Below are 16,571 nucleotides of genomic sequence, written 5' to 3'. Positions count from 1 at the left end.
CCACAAGCACAGGTCGTCCCGGCCTGACCGCCTCCTTGTCACCTGCCAGGTCATCCACTGGAACTCCCCCAAGAAGCTGCGGGTGAAGAACAAGCACGTGGAGTTTTTCCGCAACCTCTACCTGACCTTCCTGGAGTACGACGGGAACCTCCTGCGACGGGAGCTGTTCGGCTGCCCCAGCGAGGCTGACGTCAACAGTGAAAACGTGAGTGGTCCCAGGGCTCGGCCGCGCAGGCAGCAGTGGCCTCTCGGCTGGTCTGCTGAGGACCTCCAGCGCCAGCGCCCATGCCAGGCTCAGGGCAGGCCCAGGAGGAGCCAGGCACCATCCCCACCTCGGGGCGGTGGCCAGGGGGACAGGCATATCAGCAGATCACTTCTGTGCTCGTCCCTGTGGTTGCAGAAGGGGGTGCGCTCGCCCAGACTAGGTGAAGTCAGAAGGGAGCTGCCAAGCAGAGGAATCAGAGTGAGCAAAAAACACCAGTGAAACGACAGACAAAGGGTCTCTCCACAGCCGGGAACTCTGAGGTCTTTGTGGACGTGACACCCACATGGGAGACCCAGGAATCAGGGTCAGTGCCTGGGGTGGCACAAAAGATTTTCACAAATGGTCACAGGCATAGCTGACATTTACTATATTGTTCAGTTTCTTCACTGTTTATAATTTTTTTCGTACGTTGTATCTCATTTGTTGCTCGTAGAAACCCTCTTTTTTTTCCCCAATTAGAGTTGAAGACATTTAGGTACAGAGAGGTTAAGCAGGTTGCTCATGGTCACATAACATGTAGGAGCAAAACTGAGACTGACTGGAAGTTCTGAGGAGCAGGATGTGGGGCAGCAGCTCACTGTAGTGGAAAAAGTAGGGCATGTGGGGTCAGGCTGACCTGGGTTTGGCTGTAATCCCTTCCGATTTCCACCTGTGTGACCTCAGGCAAGTTACTCAACCTCTCTGTGCTTCAGTTTCCTCAGCTGTCAAATAGAGATAAGAAAAAACGGTTATAGGGCTGTTCTGAGACTAAGTGAGAAACTGCATGTAACGCACCTAGCTCAGCATCTGCCATATGTTAGGTGCTTGATAAATATTTGCTCCCTGCCCTTTCTTTGACCCTTAGTATTAGACACAGAAGTAATTGGTTCATTCAGTCAACAAACATTTACTGAAGGCCTTCTTATTCTGAGCACTAAGGATTCATAGGTAAATAAGGGCAGTGGTCCCTGCTCTCATGGTATTGATATTCTAGTGGGGGAGACACAATTAATAACTAGACGAACTATCAGGAAAAATTACCAGCCAGTGGTAGGTGCTACATAGTGACATATGAAGTCAGGGAGGACTTCTCTGAGGAGGTGACATTTCATCTGAGACCCAAATTCAAGAAAGAGACAGCCTTGGAAGAGCAAGGGATCAGGGAAATACAAATCAAAGCCACAATGAGATATCTCCCTATGCTTGTTAGGATGGCTATTATCAAAAAAACAAAAGATAATAAGAGTTGGCAAGGATGTGGAGAAATTGGAACCTTGTACACTGTTGGTGGAATGTAACATGGTATAGCTGCTATGGAAAACAGTATGGAGGGGCCTCAGAAAATTAACAGTAGAACTGTCATGTGATCCAGTGATTCCACTTCTGGCTCTTCTGGGTCCTAAAGAATTGAAATCAGGATCACAAAGCAATATCTGCATTTCCATGTTCACTGCAGCAGTATTCTTAATAGCCAAGCTATGGAAACAACCTAAGTATCCATTGACAGGTAAATGGATAAAGATAATGTAGTAAATATATATATATATATGTAGTAAATATACATAGTAAATATATATATGTGTGTGTATGTGTGTGTGTATATATGAATATTATTCCACCTTGAAAAAGAAGGAAATCTTACCATTTGTGACAAGATGGATGGACCTGGAAGACATTGTGCTACGTGAAATAAGTCAGTCACAGAGGACAAATATATGCATGAGTCCAAATATACGAGGCATCTAAAATAGTCCCACGCATAGATGGTGACAACAGAATGGTGGCTGCCAGGGGGTGGGGAGAGGGCGTTGTGGGGAGCTATGGTCACTGGTTATAAAGGTACAGTTATAAGTAAGTTCCAGAGATCCACTCTACAACCTAGTGCTTTTAGTTCACGGGGTATTGTGCACTTAAAATTTATTTAAGAGTGTAGATCTCATGTTAAGTGTTCTTACCACACACACACGAAGAAAAAAACCAAGACACTTTTGGAGGCAGTGGTTATGTTTATTACCTTGAATGTGGTGATAGTAACCTGAGTATATACATATATATCCAAACTCACTAGATGGTTTTCATTATGTGTCATTTTTTGTGTGCCAACTATACCGCAGTAAAGCTGGAAGAAAAAAAAAGAAAAAGAACAGCAAAGGAAGTACATTCCAGGTGGAGGAAGTTGCTGGTGCAAAGGTCCTGAGGTAGGGCAGGTTTGCTGTGAGGAGCTGAAGGATGGCCTGTGTGCCCGGGACTGCTGGGGGAGGAGGAGAACAGGAGATGCTGAGTGGCAGGTAGCCGGGAGGCAGGCTGGAGGGATGCTGGAAGTGGGTTAAAGAGTCAGGATTTTGTCTTGTTACTGTTGTTGTTTGTATTCTTATCTTGGATGTCAGGAGAATTCTCTTAGGCTCCAGTGGCAGGGCAGGGCGTGTGTGGAAGCTCTTGCGGGCTTACGCTCACCTGGCCCTGTATCAGGGTGACTGGTCACACGGCCACCCCTGCTCTCTGTCACTTGGCCCCCAGGTCACAGTGGCGTCGCCTCTAGCTCCAGCCCTTCTCCGTGTCACCCTCCACACCTTCCTCAGCGTCCGCCCTTCTTTACCACTGGCAAGAGAGGAAAGAAAACCATTAAGCACTTGACCGCTGTCTCAGATTCTGGGAAGCCCTTAGAGGTCTTGACAAACACTGTGTTCTTCTGGGTTTTCCTTCCGTTCTCTTTACTCAAATCAGTATTTTTTGTCATCATCAATGTTCGAGTGCCCATTCTGCACTCTTTCCCCAACCATTAAATATAAACTCTTCTCCTGCTCCTTTTTTTTTTTTTCCTCCACAGAAGAGGCTCAGATAAAAAGCCTTGCAGATGGACGCCATCAGTTAATCTCCGTATGGGTGAGTTCCCGTGGCGCACTGCTCAGTGCCTTACGAAGTGGAACTCCCTTTAAAAATGACTCACCAGCTTTTCCTACACCAGCTTCCCCTGGTGGGTCATCAGAGGGGAGAAGTCTTTGGTTGTCCCTCTCGGAATCTGTGACTGCATTTACTTGTTTAACACGCACGTGTGAGAGCCGGCCACCTGCCAGGCGCTATGCAGGGCACCGTGGTTGAAATCAGAGGCTGGCCCATGCCCTGTAGCAGGTGCTTGCCATGGAACAGTGTCAGAGGTGGCAAGAGGACAGTCTGCCCGGGTACAGGGAGGGCCATGAAGGAGAGAGCAGCCTTCTTCGGGGCTCACCTCAGGTGTCCCCCCAAACACCCCCTTGATGCTGAGCCCACATCCACCACCTTTCTGCTGCTCCTACACCCCAGGTTCCCCCACCCTCCTTGGGAAGGTCTTTGTACTTGCTTCCCAAGTCCTGGGACACCCTGACCACCCGCCAGCCTCAGGTAACCCTTAATATCACTCTCTGTGATGTGCCATATTTTCTTTTCATCAGCGCATACCTACTATCCACAATTATTTGATTCATGTCATTTTTTTCCTAATTTTTTTCCCCAAATATAAGAGACTCTGCCTGTACCGTTCACCTCTGGGGTGCCCTCCCCTACAATGGAAGCAGGCACATAACAAGCACTTAAGAAATGTTTATGGAATGAACTGAACAAATAAGAGAGAAGAACGAAGGACCAGACACAAAGGAAGAACAGATGAAGAAGTAGAGAGTTCGGAGAGAACGTGCCGGCAGTTTCTGTACTGGAGCAGAGGCGTGTCAGGAGAGGGGCAGAGAATGAAGCTGACCGAAGGGCCTGGGCTGTGCTTAGGAGTTTAGACTTAATCCTGTCGGTAGTGAGGAGTCCCCAAAGGACTTTAATCGTGGTCACATTTACATTTGAGAAAAATCTCTCCATGTAGAGAATAGAACGGAAAGGGTGAGACTGGAGGCAGGGAGACCACTTAGAGGCCGTTGCCGCATCCCAGGCCAAAAGATGGTGATGGGGCTCTGACCAAGGGCGGCAGCCGCGGGGATGGAGAGGACAGATGGATTGTTTTGTGGGCGCTGAGAACAGGGGAACGTAAACCGAGACGGCAGGTCCCTGTGCTCTGCTTCAGTCAGATGCCTCTGGCTTGACAGGCCCGCGGCGGCGCGGCAGGGGCTGGAGCAGGCAGAGAGTCTGTAACATCGCAGCCTGGAATCGTGTCTCCGCGGGGAGTTCCAGCCCTGGTCCTTTGCAGCATGCTGAGTGTTATCTGCAAACACAGCCAGCGGGAAAAGGGTAAGACCTTGTATCTGGCCCAAAGCCGAACGCTCCCAGCTTTGGGGAAGAGGTCATTGGAACTATGACAAGCTCACAGTTAGTGGTCCTCTCAAAGACTGGAAGTCAGGGACCTCTCCATCGGACTGCAGATCCCAGATGGGAAAGGGCTCTGGTGGCAGGGTCTGAGTCTCAAGACGCGTTCATCCATTCAGCAGATAAGTCATTGAAACGGTCACCAGCCTCAGGGCTAGTGATCCTGGGGGAGCAAGTGCAGATCGAAGCCTGACTCTCACAGGGCTTGTCTAGTGAGGGATGCAGGCAGGCACGGGGTTGCCATCCAGTGTGATAAGTGCCGGGACAGTGTGATGCTTTGAGAGCACGCAAGAAGGGGAGAGCAGGTATGTCAGGGAAGACTTCCTGGAGGAGGTGATATTCGAAGGGTGAATAAGGAGGAGTGAGAAGGTATGGAGAGTGGAGGGAGCAGCACAGGCAGTGGAGACCAGAGGTGAACACGAGCATGGCATACCCGGCTTCCAGTGAAGCCAGCGTGAGCGCGTGGAGAGCTGCACAGGTTCATTTTTGTATTATTATGTCTTCACGGAGGTGATGATGATGATAAGGGTGTGAGCTCTCTGGTCATCCCAGATCACTCATTTAATGGACGTAGGACCTCAGAGAGGTCACGTGGATGCTCTGAGCCTTGGCTCACCATCTGATAAATAACTGGGGACAGTGATGCCTTTGTCATAGTGTCTCATGGATAATTGATGTTAAATCACCAGAAACAGGACACCCAGAACACAGTGTTCATTGAGAAGGGGGTTTGTCACAAACCACAGTGCCCAACCTGTCTGATCATACTCTGTTGTTCCACGAATGGGTTTTGGGATTTTAAGATTTTTTTTCTAGGAAGGCCTGGCAGAGAGATGAACCTACAGAGTCACTTAGAAATCTGTGTATAAAGCATGGGAGGGGCTGTCACATTTGCTCTGGATCAGACAATCCCAGGTAGATTTCTCCTCCAACGGGAGACTCCAGGTGGGAGGAAGAGGCCATTTGGTTGATCTTAGTGCCAGAAAGAGAGAGGGAGAGAGAAAAGAAAAAAGGAAAAGAGGGAGGGAAGGAGCATGAATTCAGGAGGTTGGGGGATTCAACCCTTCAGTAAGCAGCAAACCCCATTTTCCAGCCTTTGTTTGGGGTACTTGCTCCAAAACAAGATGGTTTTGTTTGGAAGAGCTGGGGCTCCAGCTGCGGTGTAGAATGACAGTAGCTGATGGGACCTAGCCACTCCTGTCCCATAGTTTGTCTGGGCATCTCTCCCTGGAACCAATAAGTTAATCTGTGTAATGCAATAAGTATTCACTTGGCATTAGTTACTATAATTTGAATTCAGTCGCAGTGGAAGCTAGGATTCTATATATTAGCATTTCTCTCCCCTTTCCTCAGCAGCCCAGCTGCTCAAGCATAGCCAAGAAACTCTGGGACTCCACAGAACACGGCTGGATAATCATGGATATTCTCTAACCCCTAATCCGTGCAAAAATCCTTCTACAGCGTCTCTAACAGGCTTACATCTGGTTTCTGCTGGAATCTTCCCAAAGACAGGGAGCTCACCACCTCCAGCAGCTTAGTGCACTGTTAGAAACCCATTCTTCCTCATGTTGAGTTGAAATCCCCCCTTCTGGAAAGAATCCATTAATCTGAGTCCTGTCCTTGGGTGCAGTAAAAAATAAGGACTCCCCCTGTGGTCCCCAACAGCCGGGCAGATAGTGTAGCTTCCGTACAGCGTGTTATCCAGAAACATGTAACTCTCCCCAAGCACTGTATTTATAGAAGGCTGCTTTATCATCAAGAGTGCCTTGCTCCACCTCAGGGAGTTTTCCAGATAAAAGAAACTCACCTTTCTAAATGCAAAACCATTAAAATGTATGTTATTATAGATGTTTTCCAATTTGGATGGGGAATCGTACTAAAGTACATGCCCTTCCTTAGGAACCAAAGTATACCAAACTCAATTTACAATTTTCAGTGACTAAGGTTGCACTGAGTAGGCTGAGGGGGCAGGAATTGGCCAGAGGAGGGAAGATGCTGTTTATCTTGGCAGGAAATGGCCTCAGACTGTTTGCTGCCTATTCTTCAGATGCCTTTCTGACAGCTGTCACTTTCACTTCATCAGCTTCAGAACAACCCTTTCTGGGCTCAACCCCCTGTTCATCCTTCCCATGGCAGCCAAAAAAAGGAAAACCAATGGTATTGAAGTCAGAAAGTCCAGTGGTAAAAGAATTATCCACTGTCATGTTAGAAGTTAAATTATGAAACATAGCGAACACCTAAAAAGTGAAAAAAAGCAAAAAGACTGGACACCAATGAGTTTTCACATTTATATGTAATTGCAAGTCAGTAGACAAGCGTCTGCAGACTTGGAGTTCCCTCATCCGATGCCCACAGCAGACATCACTAATTGATGACCCCATTTGTCCCTCTGGGCTCAGCCCCAACCCCAGGATCCTCACCAAGACAGCACTCCAGAGAACCAGTAACAGTCTCCAAGCAATAACACGGGAGATGCGGAAGCCTATTGGGCATCCGTGCACTAGGCCTTCATCATTCTGTTCTCTCCTGCATGGGGAGAGCTCTCTATGCTGCTCCAAGACCTTTCTCTGCTTCTTCTAGCCTTTGACAATTGGAGATTTCCTGCAGGGAAAGCAAAAGGGAAATGCAACTTTAATCTTCACCGCAATCAAGGGAGGGAGGCGTTACGAGTCACATTTCACAGATTAAGGAAACCAAAGCTCAGAAGAGATGAGTTACGTGCTCAAAATCAAGCACCTCCGACATGATGGGGCCATGATTGGAAACAAGGTCGCCCTAACTTTGAAGTCATAGACCGACCGAGGCCATGCTTCTCAAGTGGATGTAGATCCCTATTTAAAATTAACATAAGAGGAACTACAAGTCATTCAGCGATTCTCCTAGTTGCTATTACTTTATATCACTGTTCATACGAACCGTGTTCTTTTACGAACCCTGCAAGGTAGTTATTATTATCATTATTTTTTAGAGGAGAAAACGGAGGCTCAGCGATATGAAATCAGAGGACAGGTTGGTGGCAGCTCTGGAACTGGTATCAGTCTTGCTGAGTAGTCTTTTTACAACTGCTGAAAACACTCCATGATCTAAAGTTGTAATACTTACCCCAATCCCAGCACCCCCATCTCCCAGAGCTCGGGCCTTTATTTTTCTCCATAGCACTTATCACCCATCGATGTATTATATTCTGGACTTATTTATTTTGTTGGTTCTGTCTCTCCAACTAGAATGTAAGCTCTGGGACTGCAAGGATGTCTGTCTGTTTCATTCATCAGTATATCTTTATGCCTATGAAAGACTGCTCGATAAATTTATGTGCTCGATAAATTTTGTCAAACCAATGAACTATTAAAGGTCTTTGTCTTGAAGTATTTGTGGTACTCTGGAAAGATCCCCGTACTTAAAATCAGAAAACCAGGCCCCAGGACTAGATCTATGCCTTCAAGCATAACTCTTGCCTTCCCTGAGCCTCAGTTTTCCCACCTGTAAAATGGTCAGTAAACAAACCCAGCCCAGGCTGGTATGTGCGTTGAAGGGCTTAAGGTGTGCAAAGGGCTACAGGCCACGGGGGCTCTCCTTACGAGTATTGGCCAGAAAGCTCGTCCTGGATGCCTTCCCATCCAGCTGCTCTCAGCCCCCTGCCTCACCTCTGAAATGAGGGCTTCGGGCTTCCACGTTCAACCCCCTCGTGCCACAAGGGTGATGGGCCGCCTGTGGGGTCACATTCCCTGATGCTAAGCTCACTAAGAAGAAAAGACAACGGCCTCACGGTGGCTCAGTGAGAAGTTAAAAATAAGACACGTGTAAACAGAATCTACCAGGGAACAGATGGCTCTGTGGAAACAGCTGTATCCCAGAGAAACCCCAGAATGCATTATTGCTCTCACGTGCGAGCCGCATGTCACCAGCTCTTTAATCACACAGTGGGCAGCGCAGCCCAGGGTGGATGGCGTCCAGAGCCCTACCACAGGCTGCCCAAGGCCAGCCTCCAGTGACTTTCCATGGCGTGTTAAGTTCCAGAGCCTGAAGCATCACAGTGTTTGCCTGGGTGGCCAGGAGAGGGGGGATAAAAGGGGGAGTCACGGTCCAGATACTCAGAGGGTGTGTCTGGGCCACAGGAATACATCCTTCCTTCACACGCCTAGGCTCTGGTTGTCACCTGTCCAAACCTGCCAGGTGCTCGACTCTCCTGTGCCTTTGTCAGTCACAGCCCCCGCCACCTTCTCCTTTTGGCTGAATCGTCCTCCCCCAACTGGCTCCTTGTGCGGTAGGTAAGAGGACAGCTCCGGAGCAAGACTGCCTCACCTAAGATGTTAGGAATACTCCCTTTGGGATTTCAGGCCACTCAAACTCTCTGTGCCTCAGTTTTCTCACCTGTAAATGGGACTCAGGTAGGACTATTCCTACCCTGTAGGCATGATGAAGACTAAGTAAGGTAAGACAGGTCAGGAGCTTCGGTCCGTGTAGCACGTAGCACATCCCCCCGACCTTGAGTTTTGTTTGCATTATGAATACACAGTTTTACAATTGCTAACTTGCTTCTTTGTTTCCCCACCCAGACTGTATAAACAATCTCAGTGCAGAAATGTGTTCGTTCCCCATTCCTAGCACAGGGCTTGGCATAAAATAAGGGACTATTAATTGTGTGCGATGTACACATTAATGCTGATAGCTGGGAGGGAGCAGACCATGCCTTTTTCTTGTTTCCTCAGAGCCTCAGTCAGTGCTCAGCAGACCCTCTCTGAACCGTCACTGAATGGTCCTAGGCCCAGGCTTCTCCCCTCCCAGGAAAGAATGAAAGCGGGCCCATGGTTTGGTTTCCTTGGAAAACAGTGTTTTGGGTTCCTGGAACTCTGTTGATTAACATGCACAGCAGGCAACCAGTGAGCTAGTAATTTTTCTCTGCCTGTCCACGTGGTTTAATAAAACTTAACCGCTTCATGGAAACCCCAGGGAAGAGCCCTGAGTTAGGTTCCAGGAGACGTGACTTAGAGCCCCAGCTTTTCTGTGCACATCCCCGGTGCTCCAGTTTCCTCATCCATCAACTGGGGGCAAGAGGGCAGCCGTGCCAGTCTCATATAGATACTGGGAGGAACAGATGAAGAAATGGATATCCAGGCCGCTGAAAGTGTAAAGCAACACTCCTGAGTGTTATTTTATCCATCAGATGTTTCTACCCATTGTCCTAAGGCATCAAAAGGACAGGTGTCGAAAGAAGAAAGGGTGGCCTCAGAGACTCCTGACTTGGTCCGTTGTACTGTCTTCATCACTTACTGGCTGGAAGAGGTCAAGTAGGTGTGTTAGTTAAGGTAACACAAGCAACCGTAAAATGGACTCGGCAGAGACTGAAAGTTTATGACTCACACGAAGTTCAAGCAGGTGTTCCTGATTGGCAGGCGGCTCTTCTCCAGGTTCAGGGCCCAGACTCCTTCCATCTCGTGCCTCTGCCCTCCACGGAACATCCTCTACTGGGGGCTCTTGCTCTGGCTGAGAAAGAGAAGATTGTGCATGAGACAGTCTTAGAAGCGGTGCCTGTACTGGCCAGAATCTGCCCACATTCCACTGACGCAAACTTGGCTACATGGTTTACCCTGCACTGCAGGAAGGTTGGAAACTCAGCCCAAGAGCAGAAGATCTCTGCCACCGAGGGAAGCACGTGATTCAGTCCTCTGCAGTCACAGAACCATCTGTCATTAGACTAGAAAGATCCCCAGAGACTGATGAACACGGCATTGTAGTGACTTGATTATGTACAGGAACTTGGAGGAAAGACACCTGGATGTGAATCTCGGCTACTCTGTTCATTCATTGTGTGACCTTGAACAAGTGGCTAAGGCTTTCTTTATAGAACTGGACTGCTGGTGGTCTCTAAGCCACGGTGACCATGTGAGTGTTAGTGAGAAAGTGCCCGCAGGGCTCTCAGCCCTTACCTGGCCTAATGAGCACGTGATCCTATTTTTTTTTTTTTTAAACTTTGGGTTTATTTATTTATTTATGGCTGTGTTGGGTCTTAGTTTCTGTGCGAGGGCTTTCTCTAGTTGCGGCAAGTGGGGGCCATTCTTCATCGCGGTGCGCGGGCCTCTCGTTATCGCGGCCTTTCTTGTTGCGGAGCACAGGCTCCAGATGCGCAGGCTCAGTAATCGTGGCTCACGGGCCTAGTTGCTCCGCGGCATGTGGGATCTTCCCAGACCAGGGCTCGAACCCGTGTCCCCTGCATTGGCAGGCAGATTCTCAACCACTGCGCCACCAGGGAAGCCCAAGCACGTGATCCTTGAAGCCGGAACTCTTTGTCTTGCTGTTGGGAGAAATGACTTGCTCAAGGTCACGTGGAAAATGAGGGTCAGAGGAATCAGGCCTCAGTGTCCACTTACCCCCATAATCTCTCCGTGTAGTTTTTCCTGACTTTCAGCAGAAGTCTGTTAGGCCGGAGCCCGGGGACACACTTCCCACCCATCTGAGTCCTCAGGCAGGACCAGCCATCATCTCTGGCAGCTCAGAGGTTAGTCTAGGCCACTGCCCTTCAGGATGGGAAGAAATAAATGCAAACTGCGTAAAGGTCATTTTCCCTTAAGTCCAGATCTCCCTGTGCCTCAGCTGGCTGCCCAAGGAAGCAATTTAGCAAATGCATTTTATCTCAGGAGGAATCTGTCTTTTGTTTCTGTGACTTGCTTGTCAGGAGCCCCTGCTCCCCACGTGGCTGGAGTGTGGAGTGGGGGTAGCCTTCAGACCCTGTTCACAAAAGCCACCCCAGCCCTGCCTTCCAGCTCCGCATCTCCCTGGAGAAATTACCTGGGTGAAAAAGAGGCGGGTTTCAAGCTGCTCTAGTCTCCCCCTTGGGATAATATCAGCCGTGCAGTCAGCAATAAGCAGTCCTAGATTAGAATTTGAAAAGGTACATAATGCAATCATAATAACATCGCTGAGGTGTGTGTGGCACTCTACAGTTTACAAAGCACTTGTACATGCATTAGCTCATTTGAGAAAATTGCAGGGAATTACTTAAGTACAGAAAAGTATAAAGAAGCCAATAAAATTCATCTGTGAATCCACCACTCAGAGAAAAGCTTTGTTAACATTGTAACATTGTTCCCTTTGGTCTGTTTCTGTGTGGGGTTTGTTTGTCTTTTTGCTGTATTGGAATCATAACTGCATATGCATCTTTATGGCCTGCTTTGTTCACACAGCGTTGTATCTTCCACCAGCTCATTTGATCCTCACATCCATCCGCCAGGAGAGAAGTAATTGTGTTGTGAGATGTCCCTGGTGTGAGGTCCAGAGACTGGATTCACAGTCCGGACTGCTGCTCTCTAGGTGTAACTGGAAGATTATGGGCAACTTCTGAGCCTCAGTTTCCTGTTTCGTAAAACGGAGATCTGTGCTCAAGGATTAAATTAGTAAAGCAATGCACCTGATTTAGCACTGCACCTGGTGCACAGTAGATGCTCAGTCTATATTAGAGCAGAGGTGCAAAGCACCAGGTTGATAATAAATATAATATTAAAGCTCAAGGAAGGCATCTATTTGGTCCAGAGCCCAATAGACTCTGACGTTTTATGTCTGACCTCATACCTGCTGTGCTTTCCACAGTACCCAGTGTGGTTGGTAAATGGCAATGTTACCTAGATCCTATCCGTTAAGCCCTGTGATGGCCACAGGTGACCTTGGGATGTGGCTGCCATTGAACCACATTGGTACCATGAAGTTCATAGATGGAGGCTACTTATCCCCCGGGACTGCTGGTAGACCCTCCCAGCTAGGGCAGCCATACTTTGGTAGCTCTAGGAGCATTTTCATTGGTCACTGTTCCCTTTCTTAACATGCTGTGGCTCTGAATGCATCCAACAGAGTCTTGCTGGGCACTCAAGATGCATCTTGAGTGTTCTGGGTTCAGGGGATTCAGAGATGGATGGGATACGGTTCCTGCCTTTAGGAGCCCACGCTATGGGCGCTTTCCAGAAAATGGCTCTTGGAGCTATTTACCTTGGAATGTCATTTTCCCCAACTTAAGGGTACTGCCGGTATGAGGCTAAGGGGGAAGAGAGAACCCCGTAACACATGCATTTCTCATGTTCTGGTCACTAGTTTCCTTTCTCGTGTGGTGAGGATAAACAGCTTTTTCGAAACCTCATCAAAGAAAGACCCTTTGCTCCATACGCGTGTGTCCGACCGTGCTCACACACGGACCTGCATACACATCCTCACACGCTCCCCCTCTCTCTTCACTGGGCTGGAAGCCATGCACTCTTATCGGCATATTAAAAATACAGCACGAAACAAATACCCCCCAAACAGCCCTGCGTTTGCAAAGAACTTGACAGACATTTATTCTCTAAAGGGCAGTAATTGCTTGTTTTCTTCAGCAGGGTGGGTGAGAAAGGGAAGGTGGGTGTCGGTTGGTTCCGTTTCCTCCTGGCAGGCAACACTGCCACTTCCAGGCATATTTGAGTTCAAGGAGGAAGACGTCGGGACTCTCTCTGACACTCATGAAACAGAAGGTGACCCAGCCTCATCCAGCCCCTCTTCCCCTGCCCTCCAGACCCTTGCCATGCCATCTCCTTCAGGTGACATTTCAGCACACGTCCACCTAGGTGTCTCCGGGAGCCCAGGAGTCTCCCTTTCCTAATTGTGATCACAACCACGATAATAGATGACATTGTTGAGTCACTCCAAACACTGTGTTCTTCATATGCAGCATCTCCTGGAATCCTCCTGCCATCCCCTGAGGTAGCTACTGTTATTATCCCCATTTTACAGGTGAGGAAATTGAGGCTCAGAAGGGTTAAATGATTCACCCACTCTCCCAAGATTTCACGGACAGGATTGGGATCGAAGCCGTAACCTCAGTCCCTGTCCTGTGCCTGTTTCTTGACCTGAGGCTAAACAAGCATCTTTTCTGGAGAGGCAGTTTGGTGGTCCAGGGACAGAGACCCAAGTTTGACCTCCCTGGGTGATCTCAAGATCTCCAAACAGCTTTCTCAACTGTCAAGTGAGGGTTTGACACATGCCTCACTGGATGGCTCTAAGGAAAAGAAGTCAAGCACACCTAGCACCTTGCATGGAGCCCGGCACATGCTTGTTTGCTGGACACAACCTTTTCAGCCGTCACAGACCTTCAAACTGCAAATATAGGAGCAAATGATGGGTGTAAGAATGACAAGCTTCTATGCATAACATTAGAGGATACAAAAGGGAAATGACACGGACAGACCTTAACTTCAGTGACTGCAGCCGCCTTGTGTGCGGCAGGTATTTCTCATGCACACAGCACATGCATATTGAGCACCTGTCCTGCAGTGGGCATGGTGCTGGGGACAATGGTGAAGTGTCACAGTCTTGCCAGGGAAGTTGCTCTTAAACGATTTCAGTTCAAACTAGCAAGTGCTTTGGTGGAATTATGAGTTGAGCGCTCTTAGAGCACAGAGAAGAAATGGACCAGCCCTACCTGGCAGGGCCCGTAAAGGTTTCACAGAGAAGGTGCCATTTAAGCTGAATCTTGAAGGTAAATAGAATGTCCCCAGGTGGGGAAGAGTGGGTGAGGTGAGGGAGGGCGTGGCAGAGAGGGAAGATGGGCCAAGTGACGGAGGTGTGGGAGGGAAGGCAGGTTTGGAGAGCGGAGGGAAGACCGTTGGTGTAAGGCAGAGTGTGTGGGGATTGATGGGTCAGAGAGAGAGAGTATGTGATTGTCAGTGAGGATTTGGGTTTAGTCCTGCAGGCCAGAAGATACCTGGGTTTAGTCCTGCAGGCCAGAAGGCGTCACCTGACTTATAGGATCTTAGGTGGGATGAGAGTTCTAGTTCCTAGCTTCATATCAAGTAGTTACCCTGCTGGCATAGAGGGAATCTTCAAATAGGCAAGGACGTCGAATTGGACTTGAAAAGCTGAAGGGTATCCCTGATTGCATCCTTTTTAAAGGTTAAAAATGTCAAAGATAGCTGAGAACGTCTCATACATCACTTGATCACAACCAATTCCCCGAGTGGCCTTTGGGAACGTATGGGTGCATTTGGAGTTGTACACAGCCGTCTGGAGAATCCTGCGAACGTTTATTGGGCCGGGGCCCTGGAAACCAACTGCCCCGTGGTATGTGGGACAGACTCACACAATGAAAAGGTACCCCACACAAAATGCCAGTGACACTACCTGTTATCTAGTGCTCCAAACCCATAAAACCTCAGTGGTGTACGGTGAGAAGTGTTTGTGGATGCAGCTCTACTGATCTTGGCCAGGCTTGCTCACGTGACAGGCAACTGGGGAGACTCCACTCTGCTCCAGCTCTCTCTCTTCCCCCAGCAGGCTAGCCAGGCATTTTCCCAAGAAGCAGGCACTTGCTCTTGAGCCCTAGCCTCAGGATTGGGGCATCAGTGCTTCCCCCTCCATTCTGTCTGCCAAAGCAAGTCACAAGTCCAGCCCAGATTCAAGGATTAGAGAAATCGGCTTTGCCTCTGTAGTGGGCAGCACCAAAAGTCACATGACAAAGGGGAAGGATATGGGGGAGGGGGCAATGAAGAAACTGGAGCATTTAATGCAGTCAGCTGTCAGAGCACACATCTTGAGAAATAATATCATAGCTTAACCTGTCAAGGCAGTGGTCTTTTTTTTTTTTTAAATAAATAAATTTATAAAAAAAAAAAACACTGCAACAAATTTTTTTTTAAAGTCTTTTTTCAGGAATACAAACACAAAAATTACAAGATCAGCATGGTCCTAATATAAAGCAAACTAAAATTTACCATGATTTTGAACTACTGGTAGAGAATAAAGAAGGATAATCCATTTGACCTTAACAGTAAAATCACTGGAATCGTAGACAAAAGAATAATCATAGCATATCACCTAGTTCAAGGCAGTGGTCTTAATTGATAGGTCATAGAGAAGTGAGTGAATATATTTTCTTGTTGGGTTAGAGATTTTATATATATATGTATATATCTTCTTTTTGGAAAAATATTCTGTTGCATTCAGCTCTTAATCACTCTAGTCATGTAAAGTTTAATCTATATTCAACTATATGTCATCATGTGATGGACAAGGTTCATGTAACAGAAGAAATATTGGAAGCAACCATGTGACCTTTGGCAAATTATTTTCTTTAAATAAGTAAGTTTTATTGAAATACAATTTGCATATGATAAATCCACCCGTTCTGAGTGTACGTGTATTTTCACAAATGTGTACACCCAAATGATCATCACTCTGATCATGACATAAGACATTCCCATCACCCGAAAAAGTTCTCTCCTGCCTATTCCCAGCCCATTCATTCTAATACCACACATCCACTGACTGAATTTCCGTAACTGTCGAAGTTCTTTTACCTGTTCATTGCAATCTTTCACCTATAAGGCAAGCATAGTCAGTCACACCTGCCTGGGAGGGATATTGTGTATCGGGCAGCTGCTTATCGGCAGATCTGGAAACCTGTATATCTGCATCTGCTTATGTGAAACGCTAAGTTCCTAGTTCCCTGTTCGCAGGACAGCGCACTCTTTCACTAGTTGGGTAGGAAGGAGAGTAGGAGAGGTAAGTAAAGAACTCCTACAAGCAGATTAATGAAGTAAAAGACGTCAGAGCATTAGAAGAGAGGGAGAAAGAGAAAAGAGTGGGTACTGAGACTGATTAAACTTGGATGAAATTAAAAGAAAAGATGTTTTGTTTTGTTTATGGGTTTGCATTGTTTTTCTTTCCAATACCTGGTACAGAGGTTGAAATCTGTAGCTCTAGAGAGAGAAAAGCATCAGGTCACACAAAGGTACTGTTCCATTTGGTTTCCGTTACTCTCTTCTTAGACAGTTTCCCCCTGTTATTTGAAATTGTTGTGCTGGGTCATGAAGGAAAACGTTTTTTGTTTTGTATAAGGACTTTGTGGTTGCTTATACATTTGTCAGTGCCACCACCATCACTGTTAGCTCAGAGGGTCTCATTCCTCAGAGGGTGAGGCAGCTGCCCTCTATCATCACCTCTTTGAAATCAGATTAAATTGCAGAGGAAAATGAAAACAGGATCCTGTCCTTCTCTGATTGGCCCATCAATAAGGTCCAATGGGTAACAA

At 47.6% G+C, this 16,571-nt stretch overlaps 1 protein-coding gene across 3 annotated transcripts in view; it reads left to right on the top strand.

Annotated features, from left to right (window-relative positions):
* Window positions 1-16,571, top strand: part of LARGE1 (LARGE xylosyl- and glucuronyltransferase 1) — a 603,452-nt gene that overhangs the window by 547,111 nt on the left and 39,770 nt on the right. For all 3 annotated transcript variants that reach the window (XM_068561740.1, XM_068561739.1, XM_068561741.1), the window contains one exon: window positions 50-205. In XM_068561740.1, coding sequence (XP_068417841.1) covers window positions 50-205 — 156 coding nt within the window. The remainder of the gene's footprint in view (window positions 1-49; window positions 206-16,571) is intronic.

Source organism: Eschrichtius robustus, chromosome 13 (assembly GCF_028021215.1).
Source record: "Eschrichtius robustus isolate mEscRob2 chromosome 13, mEscRob2.pri, whole genome shotgun sequence".
In the NCBI taxonomy this organism is placed as follows: Eukaryota; Metazoa; Chordata; class Mammalia; order Artiodactyla; family Eschrichtiidae; genus Eschrichtius; species Eschrichtius robustus.
Note: the sequence above shows the minus strand (reverse complement) of the source record. Positions and strands in the feature narration are given on the sequence as shown.